This window comes from Acanthaster planci, linkage group LG01 (assembly GCF_054643075.1).
Source record: "Acanthaster planci isolate LZ-2023a linkage group LG01, COTS_SCS, whole genome shotgun sequence".
Taxonomy (NCBI): Eukaryota; Metazoa; Echinodermata; class Asteroidea; order Valvatida; family Acanthasteridae; genus Acanthaster; species Acanthaster planci.
The window spans coordinates 33,208,863-33,232,406 of NC_141777.1; the positions used below are offsets into that span (position 1 = coordinate 33,208,863).

Sequence of the window (23,544 nt, forward strand, 5' to 3'; positions counted from 1 at the left end):
CGTGGCCTTTTTTGCTAGGCCTGATCTGATGTACTGGACCGCTGTATATTGACTACTTTTCCAATATGGGCGGCGAAAGTCCACAGAAATGTCACCTTTGGTTTGTGTCACCCATTTACCAGTCACTGGTTCCAGCGGCGTACACAGCTTCGTGCACAATCAACATGATGTCAGGGGGAGAAATCAAAAGCCTTACGGTCCGGACATCCTTGCTTTTATTCGCTGGTGTTGCTTCTTAGGGTTTTAGTGCTAATATTTGACAAATATTTTGATTACTTTCTTTCCTACCAATGAAGTATATATGCTTTGTAAAAGATGATAATAATAGTAAAAATTTAAAAAGTTGCCCCCCCACGCTGGATACGCAACTGACTGGCTCGCGGGAAAAAACGCGACTGTCACAGAGAAAGAGCAGACGCTAGTGGGAACATTGAAGGTAATTTTGCACGATGATTGAGATTACGTGTCAAAAAGTTCTGTTACGGGGGTGAGAGATATATAGCAAGACACTCGGTGCACGAGCACTGATAACAGAGGAGTGACATTTCAAACACAAGATTTCTGACGACCTGGTGACCTCACTTTCCAATAGTTCATATTTTATTATAGTCTGGTTTATGAGACAAAATTTGACAGTTCTGTGCACAGTAATGATTGTCTGGTCATTACTGGAGTTATTATAATTTAATTGATTGATTCATATACACCTATTCAAATTATCAACGTCAATTTGATATCAGTTCATGCAATTTGTACAGAAGAAACTGTCGCCAAAGCTTCTCGCTTTTGGTTTTTTGAAGCCTGCATAGATAAAGGAAAGATTTCTTATGACAGCAAGCACCATGGGCGTAAATCCTGGGGACGGGTTACAGTCCCCCTCCACTTTTTGAGGTTCGGGGATGGGCTACTGAATCACCCCCACACCTTTTTTGTGGCGAGCAAAAAAATTAAAGTGGATTGTGAATAGCTTTTCAGACTTCCAAAAAGGGAAAACAGTTTTTAAAAAAACTATAAAATAATATGCCCATCTGAATACATATTACAGATGTACATCAATATCATGAACATCGACCTCTATATAGAGTCATATGGTGTCAGCCCCACCCCACCCGCCACTTTCCAACACGGATTTACGCCACTGGCAAGCACAACTACTACATCATTCGTTTTTTACTGCGAGAGGCCTAAGAAACCTTAGATAAGGTGTGAGTGCGGGTAGCAATAGCAGTCCAATGTTGCTTGCTAAGTCACCATTTTGCACACTGTGATCTGACACTGTAACCAATGTGGATGTAATAAATGCATATAGGTTTTTATTGTTGATGATGATGATGTTGTTATTTACTTAAATAAAACCCACTTTTTCATGTGCACATCTGGTGTCGACACCATTTCTAATGGTCTGTCAAAATACATACAGTATTTTGGAAGAGTCTTCGCGTACCCTATTCAAAACTATTAACATTATATTACAGTTGCAATTGGACACGACGGCGAAATTTTGCTTCGAATATAAAAATGAGAAGTTCTTATGCTACGTTCAGTTTTGCATGTAGTCACTAGCTGCTCCTTAGGTACAAAATTCACCTTTCTTGCACAGTCTAGGCCTAATAGTCAAAATTGGCAATAAAGCAACGGTTTTAAATTATGTATCCCTACATCTTGCCAGATTTTGCTAAATTCAAATTACTTAAGTAAGTCGGACATAGACCCCAAATGGAAGATTGTATACTGTTTTACAGAGGTTCATACTTATTAAATTCTTACAGTTTATTTTCCATTATGCATCAATAAAACGGTATTGCACTTACAATTCAACCAATAACTGTTCGATGATGGAGAAAAACAAGTATGTACATACATGTACATTAGAAATAAATCTATATACAAGGGACAGTTCACCCCTACAATACATAAATAGCATCAAGAAGAAATGTCAGTGAAATATATCACATGTCACACTAAATCAACAGAATACTGGACACAAATTTGATTTTGAATTTTACAATTAACTAGCATTCCCACTGCAAACATGTTAAGTTGCAAATGGCATTTATATTCTTTATTTCCCCGTCTTTAGTCGATCTGTGAATATATTTATATAACAGCTGTTGCCTACTTGTTGGAATGATCTTGAATGTTAGTTACATCTGAAATTACCGAACAGACACAATTTTGCCCAATATACAAACACTTGTTTAAATTTAAAAAAAAAGCTTGCAAAAGCTTGGCCTTAAAAAAATTAACAGTCTTTACATCACTGACCTCACCGTCAAGAAAAAAATGTTTTGCAATTTAACACAGTAAGGGATATTTGTTTCGGTTTTTATTTCAATAAATCACAATTTTCAATCGAATGACGGGTGTAATTTCGAGTCCAAGCCCGGTTCAAAGCTCAGTTTCAATGATTCTCCAGGTATTTCCGAGGTTATTACACACACTGTATGCACGAATGCACTGATGTTCCCAGGAAAGCATCCGTCGCATCAAGTGCATTTTCACTTGGGTTCAGCACAGCCCAGCGGGCAAGCTAACAGCGGACACCATGCATCACTGGCCAAAGAGAGACCATTGACCGTACACTACGGACCCCGAATATGGGCAATCACACTCACCGCCCTTGCTCCTTGGGGATTTTTTCCCCAACCATCAAGGGGGCCATTTCATCGAGGCAGCTCTGTTTTATTGACCACATAGGTTGTTTACCCAGCATTCGAGCGAAAACAATCGAAATTTGATTGAGTTTAGACGGCCGGTGTAGTAAATTCAATATTTCGGCTGACCAAGATTGCTCAGATGCCTGCAAGAAAGATGATATTCCTACACAGCTCTCTACTAAGGGAAGCAAACTCCTGATTTAACAAGGAATTTTAAAGCTCAAAGGATGTACACCATCAGTCACTTTCTGATTCTGCTCAGGGCGTTGTGATAATTTCCGTGTGTGTTGACAAAGATAGCGCGGAGACATGATGTAAACGGTGTCCCTTTGATGCTGGATTATAAAGTATTCGAAGTTTGCATAATATTTCATCAATCAACTGTTGATTATAATTTTTAACAAATCAATACTCTGACAGAAGTTAATGGCTAAACTGTTTCACAGTGCTGGACTGAATAATGGCCTCCATAAAATATGCATGCACAAATCACAAACGAATCATAATAAAGATGCCATCGTGAGCGAAAACTCTGCGTTCACACAGTATGCAAAACACTTCATACCAAGAGCTCCGACAATAGCTGCGGCTCTCTGGCCAAATCTATGAGTCACCGACGTGTCATAGCAACAGTGACTGGAGAATGAGTTCACATGAATCGATTTCCACTGTAAATGACACGTCGACGAGGCGTGGATCGACTCTGAAGCAAGCCGTAAAGGGGTACTTAGCGCGGCGGATTGCGCCTTGAATACGCAGGACAGCTGTGTCTATAAGTGGAACAAAATATACTCGAGTCGGTAAAGCAGCGTGGTGTACGTGAGATTCATGCATAATACCAAGAGTCCATTTCCGTGACAGGACCGTGTAATTTGACCTGACCTAGCTACGCTGTTTTCTCAGAAATAAAACATTAAATAAGTTTCGATTCATGTTGTGTCTTGATGGAAAATCCTACTTTTAACAGGCCTAATAAATTTAAGCTAGCCCTAAAGTAAATCAAGTCCTGAATTTATTGCTCTTTTCACCGGTGTAGGCCCTATATAATTATTATGCAATTAAGGCTAATGCAAAGTAAACTCTCCAGAATGGACTTCATTTTTATTTTCGTTAAAGGGCAAGTAATCCTTTCAGACAACAGTCCAAAATTCAATTTTGACGGGTATGGGCATGTGCTGAGGAAGTCACAGCATTCTAACTCTTGGTATTTTTACGTCAGGCATGTCTGTTGCTCATACGACAAAGCGAAAAGCCAGGCACCTTTCTCACTATTTCGGTTGTACATGTACAGTAAAATGTATAGGCCTATAATTCAACACAAACCCCTTGCACCAAGGAATACGCAATTTATGCTTGATTTCCATGTCGACGTGGTAACCCACGTCATTCATTTTTGTAAATGAGTCGGGTTTAGGCTCCGAACACTACTCTTCTTGTCTCCTCGATGGTGGATTCTCGTGAGAATTGAATTCGACGCTAACCCCTAATGCCCCCTCCCAGATCACTTATTTGCTGACTAGACAATTTAGACTACCGTTGAAAAAGTGTTCGAAACTGGATCCGGGTTATTGATTTACAGAAAGGATTTGACATTACTACATGTCTGGTCGGAGTGTCGGCTGCCCTGCGTATAAATTGCAGGCTGCCAAGGAGACAACTGCATCAAAATCAACACATGGCTTCTTCATTAGTCTCATTGATAGTCCACGTACGATGGTTCCTACCTCATGATACATGCATACGACGTTATCAGTTCGCTACAGTGTAATGTTAAGGCTCCGGCGAATCACCATGTAATATTAATGGGACGCCATATACGGACGTGCTTGATCGTAGTTCATGGTACGGTCGTTTTGTCGCACGTGCGCCGTGCGACTGACTCCACTCATAAATAAGAGATGCTCCGAAAATTTTAACATCGTTTCACTTTGAACACTTACCGGTACGATGCAACAGAAATCATTCCGAAGTATTAAAATAGTTCATGCAAAATACAAGTCGTGTGTCTTTAGTTAAAACAGTCACAGACTAATGCTTAAATCAACAACACGTTGAAATGACAGTTTATATCAAAATGAAACGCTGTCCAAGAAACTCTAGTATTTTGAGAGGGGAAAATCTGAGTACTGAATTCATGGCTGCTGAAGTTTTGCACGACACACAATTTCCAGTTCCATTTCTGATATGTTATATGATAAGGCGTCGGCTTTGACATTAGAATGATGAAAACACGGAGAATACATTTAAGCTTTGCGTTTGTTTTGCTCTATGAAGTGGAATGATCAATGAGCACAATTACAATTAAAGAAAAACACACAAACGAAATGTTGACACTGGAAACTAACCAACCTCTCAAGCACGATTGTGGATTACATTAATTACCCTATAATACGAACTACCAAAAGCAAACGTTAGTGTAGGAATGTATACATCTACAATGTCAGACAGACAGGCCTAATTGTACAAGTATATGCTGCCAAGAAGAGCCATGTGTGTCTCTCTAGGTGCTTATTAAGTTTTATTTATTTGATAACCACTCTTTCATCCGCAATTATGCAGACATGATTTGTATCCGTCCCAGACAACTCGTTTTTCTCCGTATCCTCATTCCAAGTCAATTTTTCTTCAGGCTGAAACGGAGGGCACGGCAATCTGGTTTGATGAAGGCTAAATCACATGGCGGGTCAAAATCAAAGGGATTCGTTCGATATAGTTTCTGCTCTTGAAACCGCAAAAGGCTTGCTCACATCAAAGCCAATAGGGCACAAAGCTGTCGTTTCCAGCGAGACTGATTGACGAGAGCTTTGAGTAACAGTTCAATAGTTTTTCCAGTCTTAAGTGAATTGGCTTAATGCACAGCTTTATCATCCTACCAAGAACGAAACCGCATCCACTATTAAACCCAGTCGGCCGCATCCTTGGCTTTTCCCGCGTTACCGCTTGCTTCGTTACTTGATATCTCAGTGATGGTTTGAGTCCGGGACCCATCTCCGGAGGTGCGCACAGACACAGGCTTGGGCGTAACCGTCACCTCTTCGATTGGCGTTGTGTCACCGTTGGAGTCGCTCTGTGTGGTCAACGAAACTTGAATCTGGACTTGCGGGGGCGGGACAGCTGGAAGCTTCTTGGTTTTGGTGCCTGGGGTTGTCTTGCCCCTGGGTGAAGACGTGGGCGGATCGCCGCTGTCGATGTGCCGCTTGTAGGGGATGTTGGATTCCTTGTTGCAGTCCTCTGCACTGTCCGCGGCAGACTGGTCACCACTGTCCGGGTCGTCAGTCTTATGGATGTGCACCACCCCTCCCTCGTGGCGGTACTCCAGTCCTGCTCGGGTCCAACGCCTCTCCATGGCTTGTGGGGGAGGGGCGAAGGCAGAGGGTCGCCGCTGTTCCAGCAGGAGTCCGGGGGTACTGAGGGAGCGCGAGGTCCGGGTGGGAGGCTCCTGGATGTCAGGCGGTGCCGTGGCCGCGGTCTGCTCACTGATGGCTAGCAGCTGCTGCTCTCGTTTCTCCGCCTGCTTCTTGGCGATGCGCATACGGTCCCTGCGATTGATCAGAGAGAATGAGAGGAGGAACGGATGAGTCATTGCAGACACACTCACTGCACATCAGCAACATGATGAAACCTTCCCGTGCCGAGACAATCAACCGAATGAATCATGACATCACCTCTCTCTTTGTTTCCACGCGGACAGCTTGCAGTCACCATTCCACACCTGCTCACTAGCACGCACCAAAATGTCAGCATTTCCCTGGCTTCGTATATCAGCGCATTATGAACGCCGCGGACGCATGGCGGCACACCATATGGGTGCTATCCAGACTGCGCGCCCCATTTGCCCCTCTGTAGCGTCAAGTGCAATAACACGTTACTCATAAACTCTATTCCGTCCCAACGCACCATGAATATTGATAAGCACACTAAATATTGCCTCCTAAAACAAAATAGCCAGAAGGGTTGGAATGATCCACACTATATTGCTGTCTAGACCCTTTAGTCTCTTCCTGAGAAGCCTGTCTCGTCATGCATCCTCTCTCAATAATTTTTTCAACGGATTTTTTAAAAAACTTGTGCCGTTTTTTGCATGCGTAGTTACTTCTCTGCTTTCACTGCTAAGATATATGTGGCGCTTGGTAACTGCACTTGAGTTGTTAATTATTATTTACTCTAGGTATTAAATCTTGGTTAAAAAAAGATAGGCATAACACGTCGGCAGAAAAAATTGTCAATTTTTCCACACACGGTTTTCTGTGTGTACTTGAACAATCGCTCGACACACGCTGGACGTATCAGTGCGTACATATCAGTAAATGATCAACTGATACGAAGTAATGCAAATTACCGCGTGAATTCTCGAGACATCAAAAGTTACAGAATATCGAAAACCTTATGTGAACACATTTCATATTGGCGCCAACACAATCACAATTTCGTTCCAATTACACAAAATATTCTTTGAGGATTATCAAGAACTTGAAATTGACATTCTCAAATATCTTTCTGTCGTTGCTTCAAAAGTGAATTAAATGTTTATTTCTATATGACTATGCTGTAAATTTCTGATTTAGGAAGGTCCATTGAATTAACTTAAACAGCCATGATCACTGAACATGCAAGCAAAAATAGTTTATAAGGGAGAGATCAAGAAGTACTTGTTATAGAATAGATATCATTGTTAGACATACCGTTTAAATGGAAAGACCTACTCAAGTTAGTCTATTTCCAGAATGTAGTCCTACAGATGATCACAAATGTTAAGATATCCGTAGACAGGCAAAGAAACCGCTGGTGGTAGAGTTCCTGCGACGATGCAACTTTGCCGTCACAAGCTATGTCCGAATTACTTGGCTATGGCTAAAAAATAATACAAATGCTAGTCGGCACCTTAAAGCATTTCCCATGGATGCACGGATTGTTATTTCCAGGCAATTTATTCGAATACAGCCATTAGTTCCCTGCCTGCAAGAGAACATTTGGCAATGCACCTCAGATATGTCACTGTGGAATTCCCCGCTTCATGCAAAGACGTCACGTATCTTAGAGGCATTTGCGATCGGGCATCGAGATAGGTAGCTTGACATTTAAGAGCCCCCTACCGGTATCTATCCAATGATCGCATCCTTTCCAGAAAAAAAGCCACTCTGCCCCCGAAACAACACAGAACAAATCCCATTAAAATTCGATGCCATGGGTTATTCGCATAATTTCCACATGTTTTGTTTAATTCATAAACGATTAACTTCGAATTCGTCTCGAGAAGACTGGAACGCCCAAATGTTACAATGAATGCAGTCAATCCGCCTCTCCAAAAGATCAAAACGTTTCTCCATTTGATTTCGTCGGATTTCAAGGGAAATCGTCTCAAATATTTATGATGTACGTAATATGAGGACTGAATTCGTTTTTGTTTGATCGATTTCAAGAATAGTCCCATCAAATTTATCGGATGGTGCACAACCATGCATGGTAAATATGTATTTGGCAGGGTGTAGGCCTACTGCAAATATACAAGAAACAAATGTTAGTTGAACAACCATTGATCCAAATTACAAGAAGAGCAACAACTGAATTGACAGTTTGTGAAGATATGAAAATAAAATACATTTTGGTTTTCATACGTAAAGCTTTCCTTTTTCTACGTGACATGGAAAGTACACAGCTTCAGTTGCCTATTTTTATAGACTTTATTTCTTCCAGTTGTTGATGCATGAAATTGTCGAAGAACTTTGATAAGTATGGAAAGGATATAGTAGTTGTGTTTATTTATAGATGTAAGACCTATGTTCAATAGGGAACATACTTAACGGACACATAATAATAAAGTAAATTTTTTTGCCAATAGTTTCTTATGCAAGAAGCTGTAACATCCTCCACATCAAGACTAGAGCCCTTGGATATCACCTGTAAAAAGGAAACAGACCCTTTCTTTTCAGGGCAAAGCGACATACACATTGTCTGAACGCATAGCTATTTTGAAAAGTAGCAAAATCATGTCGTTGTTTGTTGTTCTGAGATTATACAATAGAGGGGGATAAAATTTAAAATCACACCTTCGGATGTTTTGGTTTTGGGGTCTCTCTCATAACGATGCACGTCCGATCTGCCATAAACGCTGCCACTAGGGGCCAATTTCGTAGAGCTGCTTAAGCACAAAATTCGTTTAAGCGTGAAAAACCTTGCTTAAAAACCCAAGGTTACCAGCTCAAACTCTATCTGATTGTCATGCTAACTAAAAGACAGCTAAATACCATTCCAAAACAATATACATCACATGGAGTTTTGGCTCGTTACCTGATTTTATCAAGCAAGGTTTTTCGCGCTTAAGCAAATTTCGTGCTTAAGTAGCTATATGAAATTGGCCCCAGAAAGCATCGAGATATTACAACGCAATCCCTTGGGACTTGATGGCGATTTTAATTATTGAATGCTGATGTCCATTGACGGCATGCCAGTTTTTAAGAAGACTTGGCCCAACTGTGTCAAACAAAAAGAGAGGTTCTGTTCCTGACGGCGGAGTGTGCAAACATCCCGGTACAGTGGGCTATAAACGGACGGGCGTAGGCTAGCAGCAAAAATTAATTTCTAATGAAGGATAGGTCACTTAATATAATATTGATTGCTTTGACCAGTTTAGTAAGAGGAACTTAAAAAATGCACATCATTCAACTCTTTCATGTATCTGTCCCAAGCGCCAACCTTAAAACCTGGGTTATTCTTCTGACTTTTTTCTTCGCTTCGAATTCCGCCGTATAAAGTCTGGACGAAATCGGTTTACTCAAGTAAAGCGCAGAAATGTTATATCACATTTCATAATTAAGAGCCACTGCTACAGTTCAATATTATGTAATGCGCGTTTTTGTGCAGTGCACGATTTGTGACACAGAAAACCCTTTCCAGGTCCAGCATTTTACACTCTGAACTCTTCCGGGTCAGATTGACCCAGAATTGGGTTCCATTCGGTATAACCCTTTTCTGGGTCCAAATATGACCCCCTTCGGATCATGTTTCACACTTTGGGGTCATAATTTGACCCGGAAAAGGGTTATACGGATGGGACCCAATTCTGGGTCAATCTGACCCGGAAGTTTTTAGAGTGTATAACAATTCTCGAGATTCCGAGAAATAATGAAGTCAAGGAAAGAGAATGGGCCATCTTCTGTCACATATTTTGGGAACAAATGCGAATGTACAGGCAATTTTAATGCCGTTTGAAAAAAAGCGTTCGCTCCCAATACGACAGATGCCGTACGAAACATCTGCGGCTATTTCCCGGACACAGCCATCAAAGGGACTACAAAAGGGGCCCATGTAAATCATAATGTCTCTAAGAAACTTCAGAGCAGATGTTTCACAAGGAGGACTAGACAATAATTAGAAGGACATTTTTGCCTTCAACGAGGGAAAACTGCGTTCGATTGCTCATTTTGTTTGACTCAACCTGCGCCGATAATCATCCGGAGCACACATGAAAAATAAATCAATACTTGAGGCGGAGCTTTATTAAGAAACACGTTTTGCTTTGTCTTGTCCATGGCTAACGCCGACAGCATTGTCACGGCAGCATACTGCCCTGTTCTAGACGTAATAGGCTCCCGGAAAACCACTGCCGTTTGCTGTCGGGGGGGGATGTTGCCGTGTTTAGATGCAAAGCTACAAAAGTCCTGGAGTGCCGCTGTCGACTTTATATTTTCAAAAAGGGAAGTATATTTCTCTTTCCAAGTTCGTTTGTTCGAGATATACATGTGTATTCTCCAGATCGTCCCCGAAACAGAAACAGAGACAGAAACGTTGTTTCTATTTTGGAAAAAAAATCGTTTTACGAGATATATTTTTATACGAGTTCATTTTTACGAGATTCTTTTTAAGTTCGATTTTATGAGTTGTACATATTTTTGTAAAGTTTGTTTTGTGACAGATAAATCCAAACCTGACAATTTGTATTTCCTAAAAATTAACGTCGAAAAATATCTCTCATAAAAAACAAACTTTACTAGGCCTAAATATATCTCCTAAAATGATTTGTTACCAAAAATAGAAACAATATTTTTCAAAATATATCTCATTAGAAAGAACTGGAGAATGTGTATGCCTTTGGAAAAAAGATATCTCGTAAAAATGAAGTCGGAAAAATACACCTGTCTAAAAACAGACTTCGAAGACATACACTTCACCTTCTGAAAATATATTCCTGATGGCACTACAAGGCTTTCGTACATAGCTGGTAAATAAGTGCTTTGAATTGTTTTGCTTCTGTAATGTCGCGAGGCTGTCTCCCTTTTATTGTCAGAGAATATTTTGAAAATAAAGGATTTCTGGTATGAGTGTATGATTTTATGACATTACCTATTACTACTCCTGTTCGGGGAAATCTTTTTTAATATTTTTATCAAGTGACGGGATCTTCGTTTACTGCTATCTGGAAGACCGACTTAGAAAATTTGTCCTTCAAATTGGAAAACGTTTTTTTTTTGCTTCTACATTCACCCATGCATATACCCGAGATGCCCTTATCGGTTGAACACATCCGAGGAACTCTACCAAAATGCCCTGGAAAACACCCCGAGTAATATAGAAGTCAGGCTGAGTCAAAAATAGTCACGGCTTCAGCCCAGACTGTGAAAGTGACACCGAGATAATCTGGCCATACGGTGGTGTGGCGAGTGAGGCGGAGGATTTGGTGCTTGAGTTTGACACTGCCATCAGCGAAATTACCTCAGTCTTGTCAGGACCGCTATTATGCAGGGGGGGTTACTACCATTTCAAAGATGTAATATCCACTGTCCACGGAGCTGGGAAAACCTCAACACGTCAAATTTGAACTGAGTTTCTGAGTGTTCTTGTTGCTGTGATGGGAGAAACACACGGCATTCAAAATATTACAAATACCCCGTTACATAAAGTGTCACTAACAGTGCATAATGCGGTACTTCGCAAACTGAGTCGAGATAAAATTTCAAAATGCACGTGTAGTAGTTGAAGGATCTGCAAGGATTAGGAAGATTCGTAATTTGATGTGTTTAAAATGTTGTTAACCTCTACTCTATTGTTGAGTCATTAGCCTAGCTGGTAAGCACCGGTTGGTGCGTTGGATTGCTGCGCTAACACGTTCACAATCTGCATTAGTATTAAATATTGACAGATGGTGGCTTTAGAACAGGACTATTTATGCCTGTGTTTTACTGCGTGTGTTGTGTTGAAAACAGACAGAGAACGGTTCGCCCTGATTTATCATGTACGCAAAACCAGTACGCTTCATCGGAGGAAGAGTAATACACCTGCTCTTGGTTGGGGGCGCTGTCCGGCAGCCCTACACAAAGCTGCCAGTTGGTCCTGCAGACCATAGAGCACGGACCGGTGTATATGTAAACTTAGCATACCCAAGGGAAGAATGGTATATCTCATTTACTGTATGTGTGCTGCGATGGGAATTATAATAGATGTAGATTATTTTCAAGAGCTTGCACTGTCTGTAGGTCAGAAATTAATGCTTCTTTGCCATGAACTGTCTTCATATGGCTTTATTTCAAACATCTTGCACGTATTGTTCCATACTAACAATAAAGTTAATAATAATATGAAAACTCCAAAGCAACATGAAAGGATTTTAATGAACAGCACGTACACCGTAAAATGTACTTCCATATTCACACCACACATGTATGTCTTAAAATTACCGTGCATAAACGCGATAGTACAGACAAAATAGTGTACCACACAAGTGAGTAGACAAGTGAGGAAAAAAAGGTTGCAAAATAACCAGCAAATGTGCACAAGCGTAGGCTATTTATGGCAAAGGCAGCAAAATATCCAATGTCACATTTTTGTGATGTACATGTTAGTTCTGCTTGCACCAACTTGAAAACTAACTCAAGTCTGAGGTTGTCTATACGAAGTGTAAGTCTGCAGTGCCCATACTGAGCATGTATAAAAAAGAATAACAGACAAAGGTGGGGCCTATAAGCAACTGATCAAAATTATTTATGTGGACGTTGTAGAGTCTAATCATGTCACTGAGAAAAAATGACAAAACGTTTTGTGCATTAGCAGTAATTTGAACATTTTGACCCTTTTTCAAGGGTCCAAGCGATTACGTTTTCTTAGACGTATTGTAGGCCGCATCATTTCTGCTATGTGTATGAAACTATGACACCCCGTTCGACTATTGTACTGAAAAAGTACGCAGCCTTTATTTCCAATTTAACAAGTGGGGATGTGGTTGCAATGATGTCATCGTGGGAAGACACTTCAGTTCACTTCACGACAACAGAATATCAAATTAGAGCTTCATTTTATGCTGAAATAGCCGCAAAATTAAGATTTCTTCCAAGAATGACAGCACAGCTCTACACTTTGATATGGAACAACGAAAGGTAACAATTAAACTACCTTTTCAAATGGTTAAAAAATTGAATATAGGGTGAGCTACAAAATATGCATTTTACGGATTGTTATTATTTTTCTGAAGTATCTTTTTTTAAATTAGACCCTTCACCTGTTTCTAGAGCAAACAACTAGACTACATGTACTTGAATGACAGGCTGACGGCCAGAGTCTGGAGACCCAACTTAAGAAAATGCATGTTTCATGGCGTCTTATCGTTCAGTTTGTCAATTGGTGTGGTTGCCATTTCGAAAACTGGGCCAGGTTACTTACAGAGCTGTAACTCGATTTTAACTTGTCGATAAATAGATTATGTATGAGGTCGTTAATATGGATTGCAGGTAATGTAATAATGGTAAAAAGTAGTAAAGACGAATGCTGCACGAAATATCGTTTGATTCCATTACTCGAGTTTAATTTGTTTTTGTCATTTTAGGAGAGTGACAGTTGGGGGCGCAGTTGTGTCAATTTATTCATTAAGTATATAAACAAGCTGCAACTGAGATTAAGCGAAGTTGTCACTTCCTGTTTCCGAAGCGTTGTTTAAATTTTTTGGTTCGCCAATGGTTGTGAAAAAAACATGGCCTTGGCACAATCACAGTGCGGTAATTTATCTCCTAAGTATCACTGATCATGTTTCTTTGGGCGATATATTTCAAATCACTGGTTATCTTGATCAATTTTGGATGAACGAATAAAGTGTAATCGGAATATTTTCAGCGAGGAGGAAGAGAAAAAATATCGAATTGAGAACCGCCCCTTGTGTAACGCATTGAGCAAGATCATGCCTACCAGAAATTTTCCCACAATGCACTGCGCGTCGTTAACTGTGACCCCGTGTGACGTGCTTCCTTCACTAAACTCTAGCTCTGTGCAAGGCTTTCAGCTCTTTTCGGCGGCCTGTTGGGGCGTTAGACGATGAGCGAAGAAGCTTCGGTGCTAGGAAAACTGCGCCCTCTCTTGATCCCGCTTGAGGCGGATAGGCTAGTCCATACTGCTCCATTGCTTTTGTCAACTGGTAATATCAACGGCATACTAACCTCAAAACACCTACCTCAACTTCTGATTCAATTTTTAAAAATTCTTGTTATCCATCTGCGTTTCTGAAGCACAGTGTAACATTATCGGCCTTAAACATGCAAATGTAAATCCATGAATGTGATGCAGTCCTCACAAAACAGATTGAAATGTTAAATCACTATCCGCTCGAGACCGAGCGAAACAAAAGAGGGCGTGTTTTTTGGGTACTCACAGCAAAGTGGTGCACCCTTGCAAAAAGGCCAGATATCTGTCCGCCGACCTCATTAATAAAAGTTGTACACTCAAAATATTCTATAATTATTAGAGGGTCCTGAGAGCCATGGAAATGGGGAATTGAAGAAATATGGCACTGAACCTCTCGGCCGGACTCGACTCGGGGCTTCAAATTCTGAGCAATTTGGATGCAATCGGATCCGAAAGTGGCACTATTTGAACCATTCTGCAGAGGGATGCATTTTCAAAATGGCTGCTTTCCGGGGCAGTGAAATTTCCTTTGTTTTAGGGGTGGTCTGCTTTAGGTGAGAGTTTCTCAAAGAGCCATTGGTCAACCCACTAAAAATGAAAGAGGACATGTGGAACATCATTTTTCTGTGCAGCCTGAACACCTGTGAGAGTTGTATTTTTAAAATATTTTTGAAGTATGGGGATTTATCACTGCTGTCTATGGGAATTTATTTGTAGTGGTGCACCCATAGGCGCGCCATAAGGCGCGCAAGTATTTGCGCGTTTGACGCGAAGCTCGCTGAACACGTGGAACTAAATTATTCCGGCATGTATGGTCTTTGCGTACACACAAAACGCGTGCAAGAACCCGCTTGTAACCACCTGTTTTTCTTTTCGCTAATGGGCGTGCACTTCAGCTCGGGGCGGATTCCAGCGATTATGATTTAACATATCCGAAGCGAAGGGCACCGCGCAATTGCAGGTGCTCCTTTCGTACTGGTGCCCAGAAGTCTTTTATGGAATCCTCGCGCCTGGCAGTAGTCTGCAGGCCCTCTGCGCCGTCTGCACCCATCATGGACCTTGTCAAATGTAAACATTTGGCAAAGATGTCAACATATGCGGCAAGATTGGTTTTGCTCTAGTTGTTAGTGAGCAAACTAAAACTTGATTGTCCGAAGTGCCAAACTTCAGATCAGTAATAATTATCCGTGTAAGAAAGCCTTTTGAAAACTGAAAATTAGACACTCGCGCTGACGCAGACGATGAACCTTTTATCCATTGAAGCTCTTGGTTTTCCGGTGAGCCATTGGATTCTTTTCAAGTCTCAAACATTTGACGGAAGCGTTGCTGTCTTGAAATTTGAGAAAGCACGACAGCAAGTACGTCTCATGGGGAGTGGGCCAATAATTTTCTATAAATAGTGACACTTCATGTTGTTGCCCATTCGTGGTCTACAGCCCCACGCCTTTCAAGCATGCCGTCCGTCGCAGGGCTTAATAAAAGAAAACAGTTAAGCAGCCTCCGACGCTGCAGCGCCTTGGAGGCCCCGGGACTGAAGCCATTTTCCCCAGACGGTCATTCAAGGAGTGCGCGCCCTGCGCTTGCATGCGGCTGTAATTATTATGCGTCGGCTGGGCTCTTTCCAGCAAGCTTCGAGTGGTTTATGGATCGCGACTGGACCCCACAGTTTGCCATCGGCGGATCTTTTCCGGGAAGTTTTCTGTTTTTGTCGTCTTGTGCAACCATGGCCATCACATCTGACCTTTAAGGAATGCGAAAAAAGGACGTAAACAGATGAAAGACTTGGAACACATTATACAGATGAACGTCTACAGATGTTCCATTGTTATCGTGATTAAAAAAAACAGTACCCGTTAATTGTGACTTTGTATATCAGAAAGACATGATGGTCAAGTTTGGCCTTCTGTTTTTATTCTTTCACTACGAAATGCTTCTCATTTAATACTCTCGAGACACCTGGGAATCCTAGCCGCACATAGGCCTACACGAGGTTTTTCGGAGTGCATTTTAATGGGGGAAAACTTTTAGAATGATGACCTTGATGAGGGAAATGGTTGGCAAACACTCTCGGAAATGTGGCCGTTCATTTTCTGAAGAAATAAACGTACTGAGGGATAGGAGAGATCATTTTCAGGAAACAAGTTGATAATTGTGTTAACCAAAATTGGCAACGGATAAATTAGCAAGGGAAAGCTAGTAAAAACGAATGAAAACGTTGTCATGGAAAATTGATATCAGCAACATTCTAGATTGAAATTTAGTTCTGTACTGGGCATAATGACAGCAAGCTATAACTGTGACAGCTTGGCCATACCTCAAAACCTTCGCTGGGCATGTCAGCCTATACATCCGTAAGAGGAGAATTTTCTGATCTGATTTCAGGGTTCGAAATGGGAAAGTTCAGATCGAGAAATGTCATAGTCCTAAGGGCTGGGATGGATGTGACTATAACTGATGGACCAATCATGCGTTAAAATTTCAGGCTATCGTAGCCAAGTTCATTTTAAAAATAGGTCAGAGTGACGGGAGGAATAAAGCGTCGTTCGATTTCGTGATTTGATAACTCTTTTGATAAGTAATTCTATTCGAACTCATGGGGTCGATTCGGTTGTTCAGAGTTATCGAAGGCCCTTCAAAGAGGTTGATCAAGACTAAAATCGAACCAGTGAGTGCACGACAACGAAAGTGAATCAGATATGGGGGGATGTTAATGAGAATATAATGCTTTTGTGCCGACATTGGCTATGTGGCATCTATAAAAGACCGTGAATGACGAACCGTGCTAGTGTGCTCAGCCCTTTGTAATATAGAGAAGGCGTCGTGATTAATGGACTTGGATATGCTTAGCGGCATGGGGAAAACATACCGGAACAAGATAATGTAATTATTAGTAGCGTGGGCTTTTGCAAAGCCCAAATGACAAAATTATAATGCCTCGTCTAAAAATGTTCAATGTCAACACTTTTTGTCATCACTGTGCCGTTGTTTGTGCTGATAATGCTGACGTTGTCAGTGTCGTTCGTTTTATCGCCTTCACTACACTATTGTAGTTTGCTACCCATAATGCTGACTGAAGTCGATTCTCATCACACAATTTCCCTTGTGTAATTTTTTTTTTCAAACGCAATCACTACAAATTGTGGAGAATTTGCGTCAAGCTTAATCACAGCAACAGCGTCTTGGGAATTAGGAACAGCACAAAAACATATGAAATGTTGCAGAGCTGCACTTCAAAAAACAATTCGACAAAACAATATGAGGTTTGGTATTTCGTAGTTCCGTCAGGGGAACTGACGTTTACACAAGGTACTTCACAACTGGCTCGTCCAGTTCAATATGATCCAACTCGGGCTAAATTCAGTATGCTTCAATGACACCCAGTAAACACAAAGCTAGAAGGGTTGAAATGGAAGCAAGTTGGCCTCGTCTGGTGTCTTAACATATAGGGCCCACAACGTGGCACATTTTAGCTTATGCACTCATTGTGCAATAGAAATTCTCCAGTTTGCTTATCGCCTGTCCATTTATGACAGACACTTCAAGTTTTCTTCCTGGATTGGCATGCTTCTGAATGTACCTCTGTTTTAGTTAATTAAAATTTTACCGCCTAAAAGTAGAATATCATCACCGCTACCCATATAAAAAAGGAAAACAAACTAAAATGCCTTGCGTGTTTCTCTGAAAAGTTATTTTTAAACCTTGGTAAAAGAGGAACGAAACTGTGGCGACCCGACCCGGCGTTTTCCGGCAGCTAATGACCATGTTAATTATAATGATCCGAGTTCAGGCGACGACAATCTAAACTGCATTCGAGTCATGTACCTGATCTTACAGTCATTACTGTTTGGTTCATGAAACCTATCATAAGTTTCATACCTGACATATTACTATATGTCACGTATGAGAATCTATTGTCTTCTCGTCTGTTAGAGAGGCAGATGCTGAACTGATATGGTTTGCTGATTACGTCATAACAATGCTTAGCAACAGTAGCTTCACGTCTGGGAGTAACGTGATGTTATGAAAGCAAAACGATAGTTTTCATTTACATCAACAAACATTTTAAAACATTTCCCAACTCAGAGATATCCCATCAAAAATTTATGTAATTATCCAATATTTATGTGATTAAACAGGTATCTACAGAAATACGTGACATTTAGTACACTAACCCTTTAAATGTTCGGATCATCACCCGGTAAAACATCACAGCCTGCGCTCAGCAATTCAGGCATCATTACAGATGGGATGTAGCCCTTGGCGACAAAAATTGAATTCACGGACATACAATACATCTCTCAGTCTTGGATTCACAGGGAATTCTTGGTGGCTGAGCTTGATTAAAATGTAGACCGGCGCGGTCTTTGATGGCCGGTCTCTCCTTGTTGTCACCCAACCGCATTGAGTCCGCCAGACGTCATACACATCATCCATTATAATGCAAACATCGACCCGTGCGATTTAGCGCCAATGACCCGCGCAAAACGCACCCAACGGTGTGACTGAAAAATGCACGCGGCTGTGAAATGGTCGACTTGTACATTTGGACGCGAGGACTTGATCTTTTTTTGACATCGTGTTTTTTTAAAATATGTTTTACTTTTTAAAATGAGCATTACAAGTCATGGCAAAATGCATATCTGTTGATACCCGCACACGCAAGGAAGCCCACTTGAATTAAACAGAATTAAGCGGAATAGAATTGAACACAGACAGCTCGTTGTAGGTCATTCAAATAATAATAATAGGCCAAACCAAATTTCGACCCCCTGAAGCAACCATAATGGCAATTCTTCAGAATGCAGACTTCAACACAAATTTGAACTGTCACTCATGCCGACCGAGAATGAGAACCAATTTCAAAGACGCCATTTTGGAAAAGGTCCACTTAAATTTGAAAGTGAAAAAATCAAAACTGGTATACACCAATGAAGGCAGTAAAATACAAGGCAACCAGTATAAGTACCGGAGTTCACTGAGAGATGTATTTAACCACTTACTCCTTGAGAGATTTAACTGACAAAACAACTGACGGATGCTGCAGTTTCTAAGGTTCGGAGCGTCTGGAAAAGCATGCACTGTTATCAAGCCAAGACACACCCTGTACTACAGTCCTGATAATTAAAAAAAATCATATACATGTAAGTACTTTGGACCACTACCTCTGCCTTTGACTTTTATGCATGATCATCGATCGACCTTTTGAATTACGAGGATTAGTCCCGGGTTAAATAAGAACAATACTGACAGGTGTACCGGTCACTCTTGAGAAATCAAAAGGTACGAAGGGAATAAACATTCACTTTTAATACAGCCGGGAGTTGGAATGTGCTACAAATTTTGGTTCTCGTTGTAGCTATTAAAAGGGTATTATTACGAACCCAACTCCCAGTAAAATTTGAGATTGAAGTTAGATTGAAGTCACTATCCTAGCGTGGAGGAACGGAAACAGTATACAGAGAATGACCAATAAAAAAATACACAGCGCTGATGAGCTGCACTCTCGAATTTCTCCATAGAACTCACAATTATTGTTCACAGGGGAAAACGCAATTGCAGGGAAGTATCTATTTGCACAGTGCTTTCGTCTTTTTAGCCATTTAGTCGCTCAACCAGGTCAATTTCCTTAAATTGCAAATATTTATGTTGTACACCAACAGCTATATTTTAAATTGAGCACTCATTTGCGTCTTCATGGGACCATTGGTTCAATATATACACCAAGGTTGGTAGTACCGCCGTTTTTGTAGTCTGTACAAGACCCAAACCTCAGCAAACCATGAATATGCAACGACTGGTCATAAGTTTTGTGCACATTTTCGCCTGTGCTTTCCACTGAGGGTATTTAGGGCGGTTAGGGAGTACACCAGGTAAATCAACCAACAAGGTTGCCCAGTACCCTGTGGTATGGGTTGCATCCACTTTGCTGCGCCTCTATTGCATTTCCATTCTAATAGGGTGAATAATATTGGCGGATCTTGACGCTAGAATGTACACTATGGAGCATATGGGCATCATAAAAGGTAGGGGTATAACGGGTCACCAAATTTTCTAAATTCGGAAAGAAAACCTTGGACTTGAGAAGTCTCATTGTAATGTGTGCAACTAATAATTCATCGATTAGTGGCAGATGAATAGTAACTCTTACACAATAGATCTAAAATAAAACAAACAGTTATAGCGTGTATGCGAGCCAATTCAGGTAACTACATATTAAATTACACCAACCGGCCCAGGAGCCAGCTATAGCCGGCAAGCCTTTAAGCATTTTGCGGACATAAACAAAATCAAAAGTCAGACAAGACATCACACCAACCGGGCTTTTCCAACCATTTTCTGCAACTTGCATAACAGCTCAATGGCATCCTTTCCATTGCATACATGGTGCTGATTCAATTTACCACCCGGACGTGAACGTTAAAAAAGAACGTCACAGGCAAGAACATGTACATGATAGCGCCGTACAGTGAATAAGTCTTTGAAATCGATGGGTGAAGACGTCCGGAGTTTCCACATCAAAAATACCCAGCGGCTTTGTCAACAAACAAAGCTGATACAATGGCATTATTTGACGGGAAGTAACAAATCATACATCTGAATAGCAAAACTAACGTCAATCTAGATACAATAGTATGTTTAACCAAGCATTCACGGAGCTTCAGTATATTCACAAAGCTGTAAGATGACACGAAGTCTTGTCTCTGATAGAAAATAGTTGCTGAGAATTAGATCATCAAGAAGACCTTTAATTTGTGGACTCTCTCGTACTTTATTTAAGTGCATTTGGATTTTCTCCTTAAGGGAGTGACCACATGAGTAAAATCGTTAATTGGTTTGCTCATGCAAGCCAAGGTCATTAATGGAATCTTTTCTCGGATTTTCTTTCCAATCACAGTTTTGGGCCTTTAGGTAACTCATCAAAAAGAGAAAAATGCCTCATTCTTTTATTATCTATCATAATTATCTGTTGTCATTATCTCGGCAAAGGAATCAGAGTGGACCTTCAGTGAGCATACGCAGGTCGTGCTATTACGAAGGGAAAAAACATCCTTGCTGCATGAGTGAAGTATTCTGAAGTGCTGTAATCAGAAAATGGCATGTCAAGATTTATAACAATCTTGACATCATCGTTTATTGTCTACGTGGGACTACATTTCTGGAAAGAAGAGGTACTATTGAATTTTGTGCACACGACAATGTGATTGCATTCTATGAGGCAGACATTTGTAAATGTTGCCAGCATGACATATTACTTGGTTTCCAGAAAACCTTTTTTATGGACACGTTGTTCACGATCAGTACTGGGCAAGGTGTAACACAATGAATATATTGTATAAGCAGAACTGCAATAAATTTACAATAATAATAATAAAATGGATGTAGCAAACGCCCTCCGTTAAATTAACCTCAGGGTGATTTACAATAAATAACAAGCAGAAAGAGGTACATGAAACTTAAAAAACAATAATACGTTCAATATGAACAGTAACGTGTTAGTAGAGTGCGTATACCTGAGAGCTTAGGAAAGCTGTTGAAACAACGCTCGTGTCAACTGGCTGTCTGCCTGACTTTGTGCCATTGGACCTTGGTCGTAATAATAAAATCTAACCCTTTGACTAAAGCACACTCTACAATCTGGTAAGCTTGTAATAAAGACATGAATAGTTACGTCCTATATTTCGAAAGCACTGTGGGCAGTAAATCAGTACAGGCATTTTAATGCGTTTACATTTATGGATAATTTATCAGGATTTTGTATAGTCCTGGATTACTATGCATGACACTTGGGGTTTTATTATTATATAATTATATAAACATTTTTTAAAATGTGTGTTGGGTTTAACTCACCTGATGGCCTTGTATGCTGAGTACAAGCAGGCAGCTACGAAGCCAAAAGCAGCAGCAGAACCAAACACCACGCCTACAACAAATCCAGCGCCAGTGTCGCCCATATCTGTCGGCTCAGAATAAGGCGGTTATATAGGGACTCCCCCCGACCGGGCGCCGCCACACACCGTTAAGACCCACCGAGTTAATCCACGGGATGATGAAGACGACAACGAGGAATAACAAGTAAATCCGAGGGGGGGGACTAAGCCTGGGTGTAAAGAGACGGGACTATCCCAGTTGACGCAACGGTATGAAATAGTGGATGAAAGGACTACAACGGATCAGTGGCAGGTCCCCTGAGCACGTTTAAGGACAAGGGGTCCGAGATTGCTTCGTGACTCGGATGACACCACGCGAACACCACACGCGCCATAAGAAAGTGTAAACGGTGAGGAGGTTCGGTGACGCGGGTGGGGGGGAGGGTTGCTGGAGAAATTCCGAGTTAATTAACGAGAATAACATATCAGATGCATCACCACGCGAGCTGGTAGCTGGGCTGATTCCTTCTGTCCACGTACTATGTCCGAACAAGATAATGAGGAGTCTGTATTTGATCACGCCTCGCGTGTAAGGCCTCCTGCAGAAAATTGAATTTTGTTCAGAAACCCTTATGCGCCTGCCCGAATGTAAAAAGAGGCAGCCGGTAAATTCCGGAGAAATCAGGTGTAGACAATCAGCCTTGGCCTTTGTTGTAGATGGCTTCACTGTCGATCAAACAGGTATTACGCGCATAACAAATTGTCATAACACAGACTGGCCCTGAGACGTGTAGAGCTTGGCAGGCCCGCACAGCAGTGGTTGCACGTGTATAGCAACGTCACACGATGTGAAACTGCGCGCACACGATGTCCGCTAGGCGCTGTGGTTATATTATCGAAACCCTTCTATCGCACCCTGCGAGCAGTGGAGATAGCAGAGCAGTGCATTCATTTCCACATTACGCCGATTATTGTATGGGGACACCTAGCGCCGCTCCAAGCTAGTTACGTGTTCTGTTCAACCCCCCCCCCCGGGCTGCAAGGTTTGCAGGACCGGCCCGCTGCATAATCAAGCTTGGGTCACGGTATTCTACCCAATTTAAACAGGGCCTGTAAAGCCAGCGACGGAGAAATTTAAAATGGCTGGGTACATAGCGCGGGGACACGCTCATTCACAATGCAAACCTTGAGGGGATGGGTGGCACCGCGTGAAAGAGGTACAAACCTAATGCAGTAATGTACTCCAATTCAGAAATAAAAAAAACGAACAGCTGCTTTCCCAACAGAGACGTGTACTTCATTTGCCATTTCCGGATAGGGTTCGGCTCACACAGCCTTGATATTTTAGAATATTGCAAAGTCAACAGGTTGCTCCTTCCACTGCATTGGGCTAACTGTCTTCTACGCATGTGCATGAGAGAATAATACTGATGTCGACAAAATGCGACATTATGCTGGCTTACACATTATACATTCATTTATTAGGGTCCTCTTAACCCTATAAGAGCCAGGGCGGAATCCCCCCGCAAAATATTTCCCGATATCGCTGCAGCGCATTTTTTTCAGGACTTAAGCCTTTAGGAGCTTTTAAAGTCATTTTAACACCAATTTTGCCGAAACCTATACTGTTCTCGCGC

At 41.3% G+C, this 23,544-nt stretch overlaps 1 protein-coding gene across 4 annotated transcripts; it reads right to left on the minus strand.

Annotated features, from left to right (window-relative positions):
* Positions 1-578: 578 nt before the first annotated feature.
* Positions 579-22,935, minus strand: LOC110986324 (uncharacterized). 4 transcript variants are annotated; one of them, XM_022248104.2, is made up of 2 exons: positions 21,888-22,935; positions 579-6,196 (listed from the first exon to the last, which is right to left on the minus strand). In XM_022248104.2, the coding sequence occupies exons 1-2, from the start codon at positions 21,989-21,991 to the stop codon at positions 5,554-5,556; spliced, it is 747 nt and encodes a 248-aa protein (XP_022103796.1). In that variant the 5' UTR covers positions 21,992-22,935; the 3' UTR covers positions 579-5,553. The 4 variants fall into 4 exon arrangements, with proteins under 4 accessions (XP_022103796.1, XP_086997495.1, XP_022103798.1 ...); XM_087141369.1 differs by lacking the exon at positions 21,888-22,935 and adding an exon at positions 18,212-18,482; XM_022248106.2 differs by lacking the exon at positions 21,888-22,935 and adding an exon at positions 7,340-7,655.
* Between the last annotated feature and the right edge of the window lie 609 nt (positions 22,936-23,544).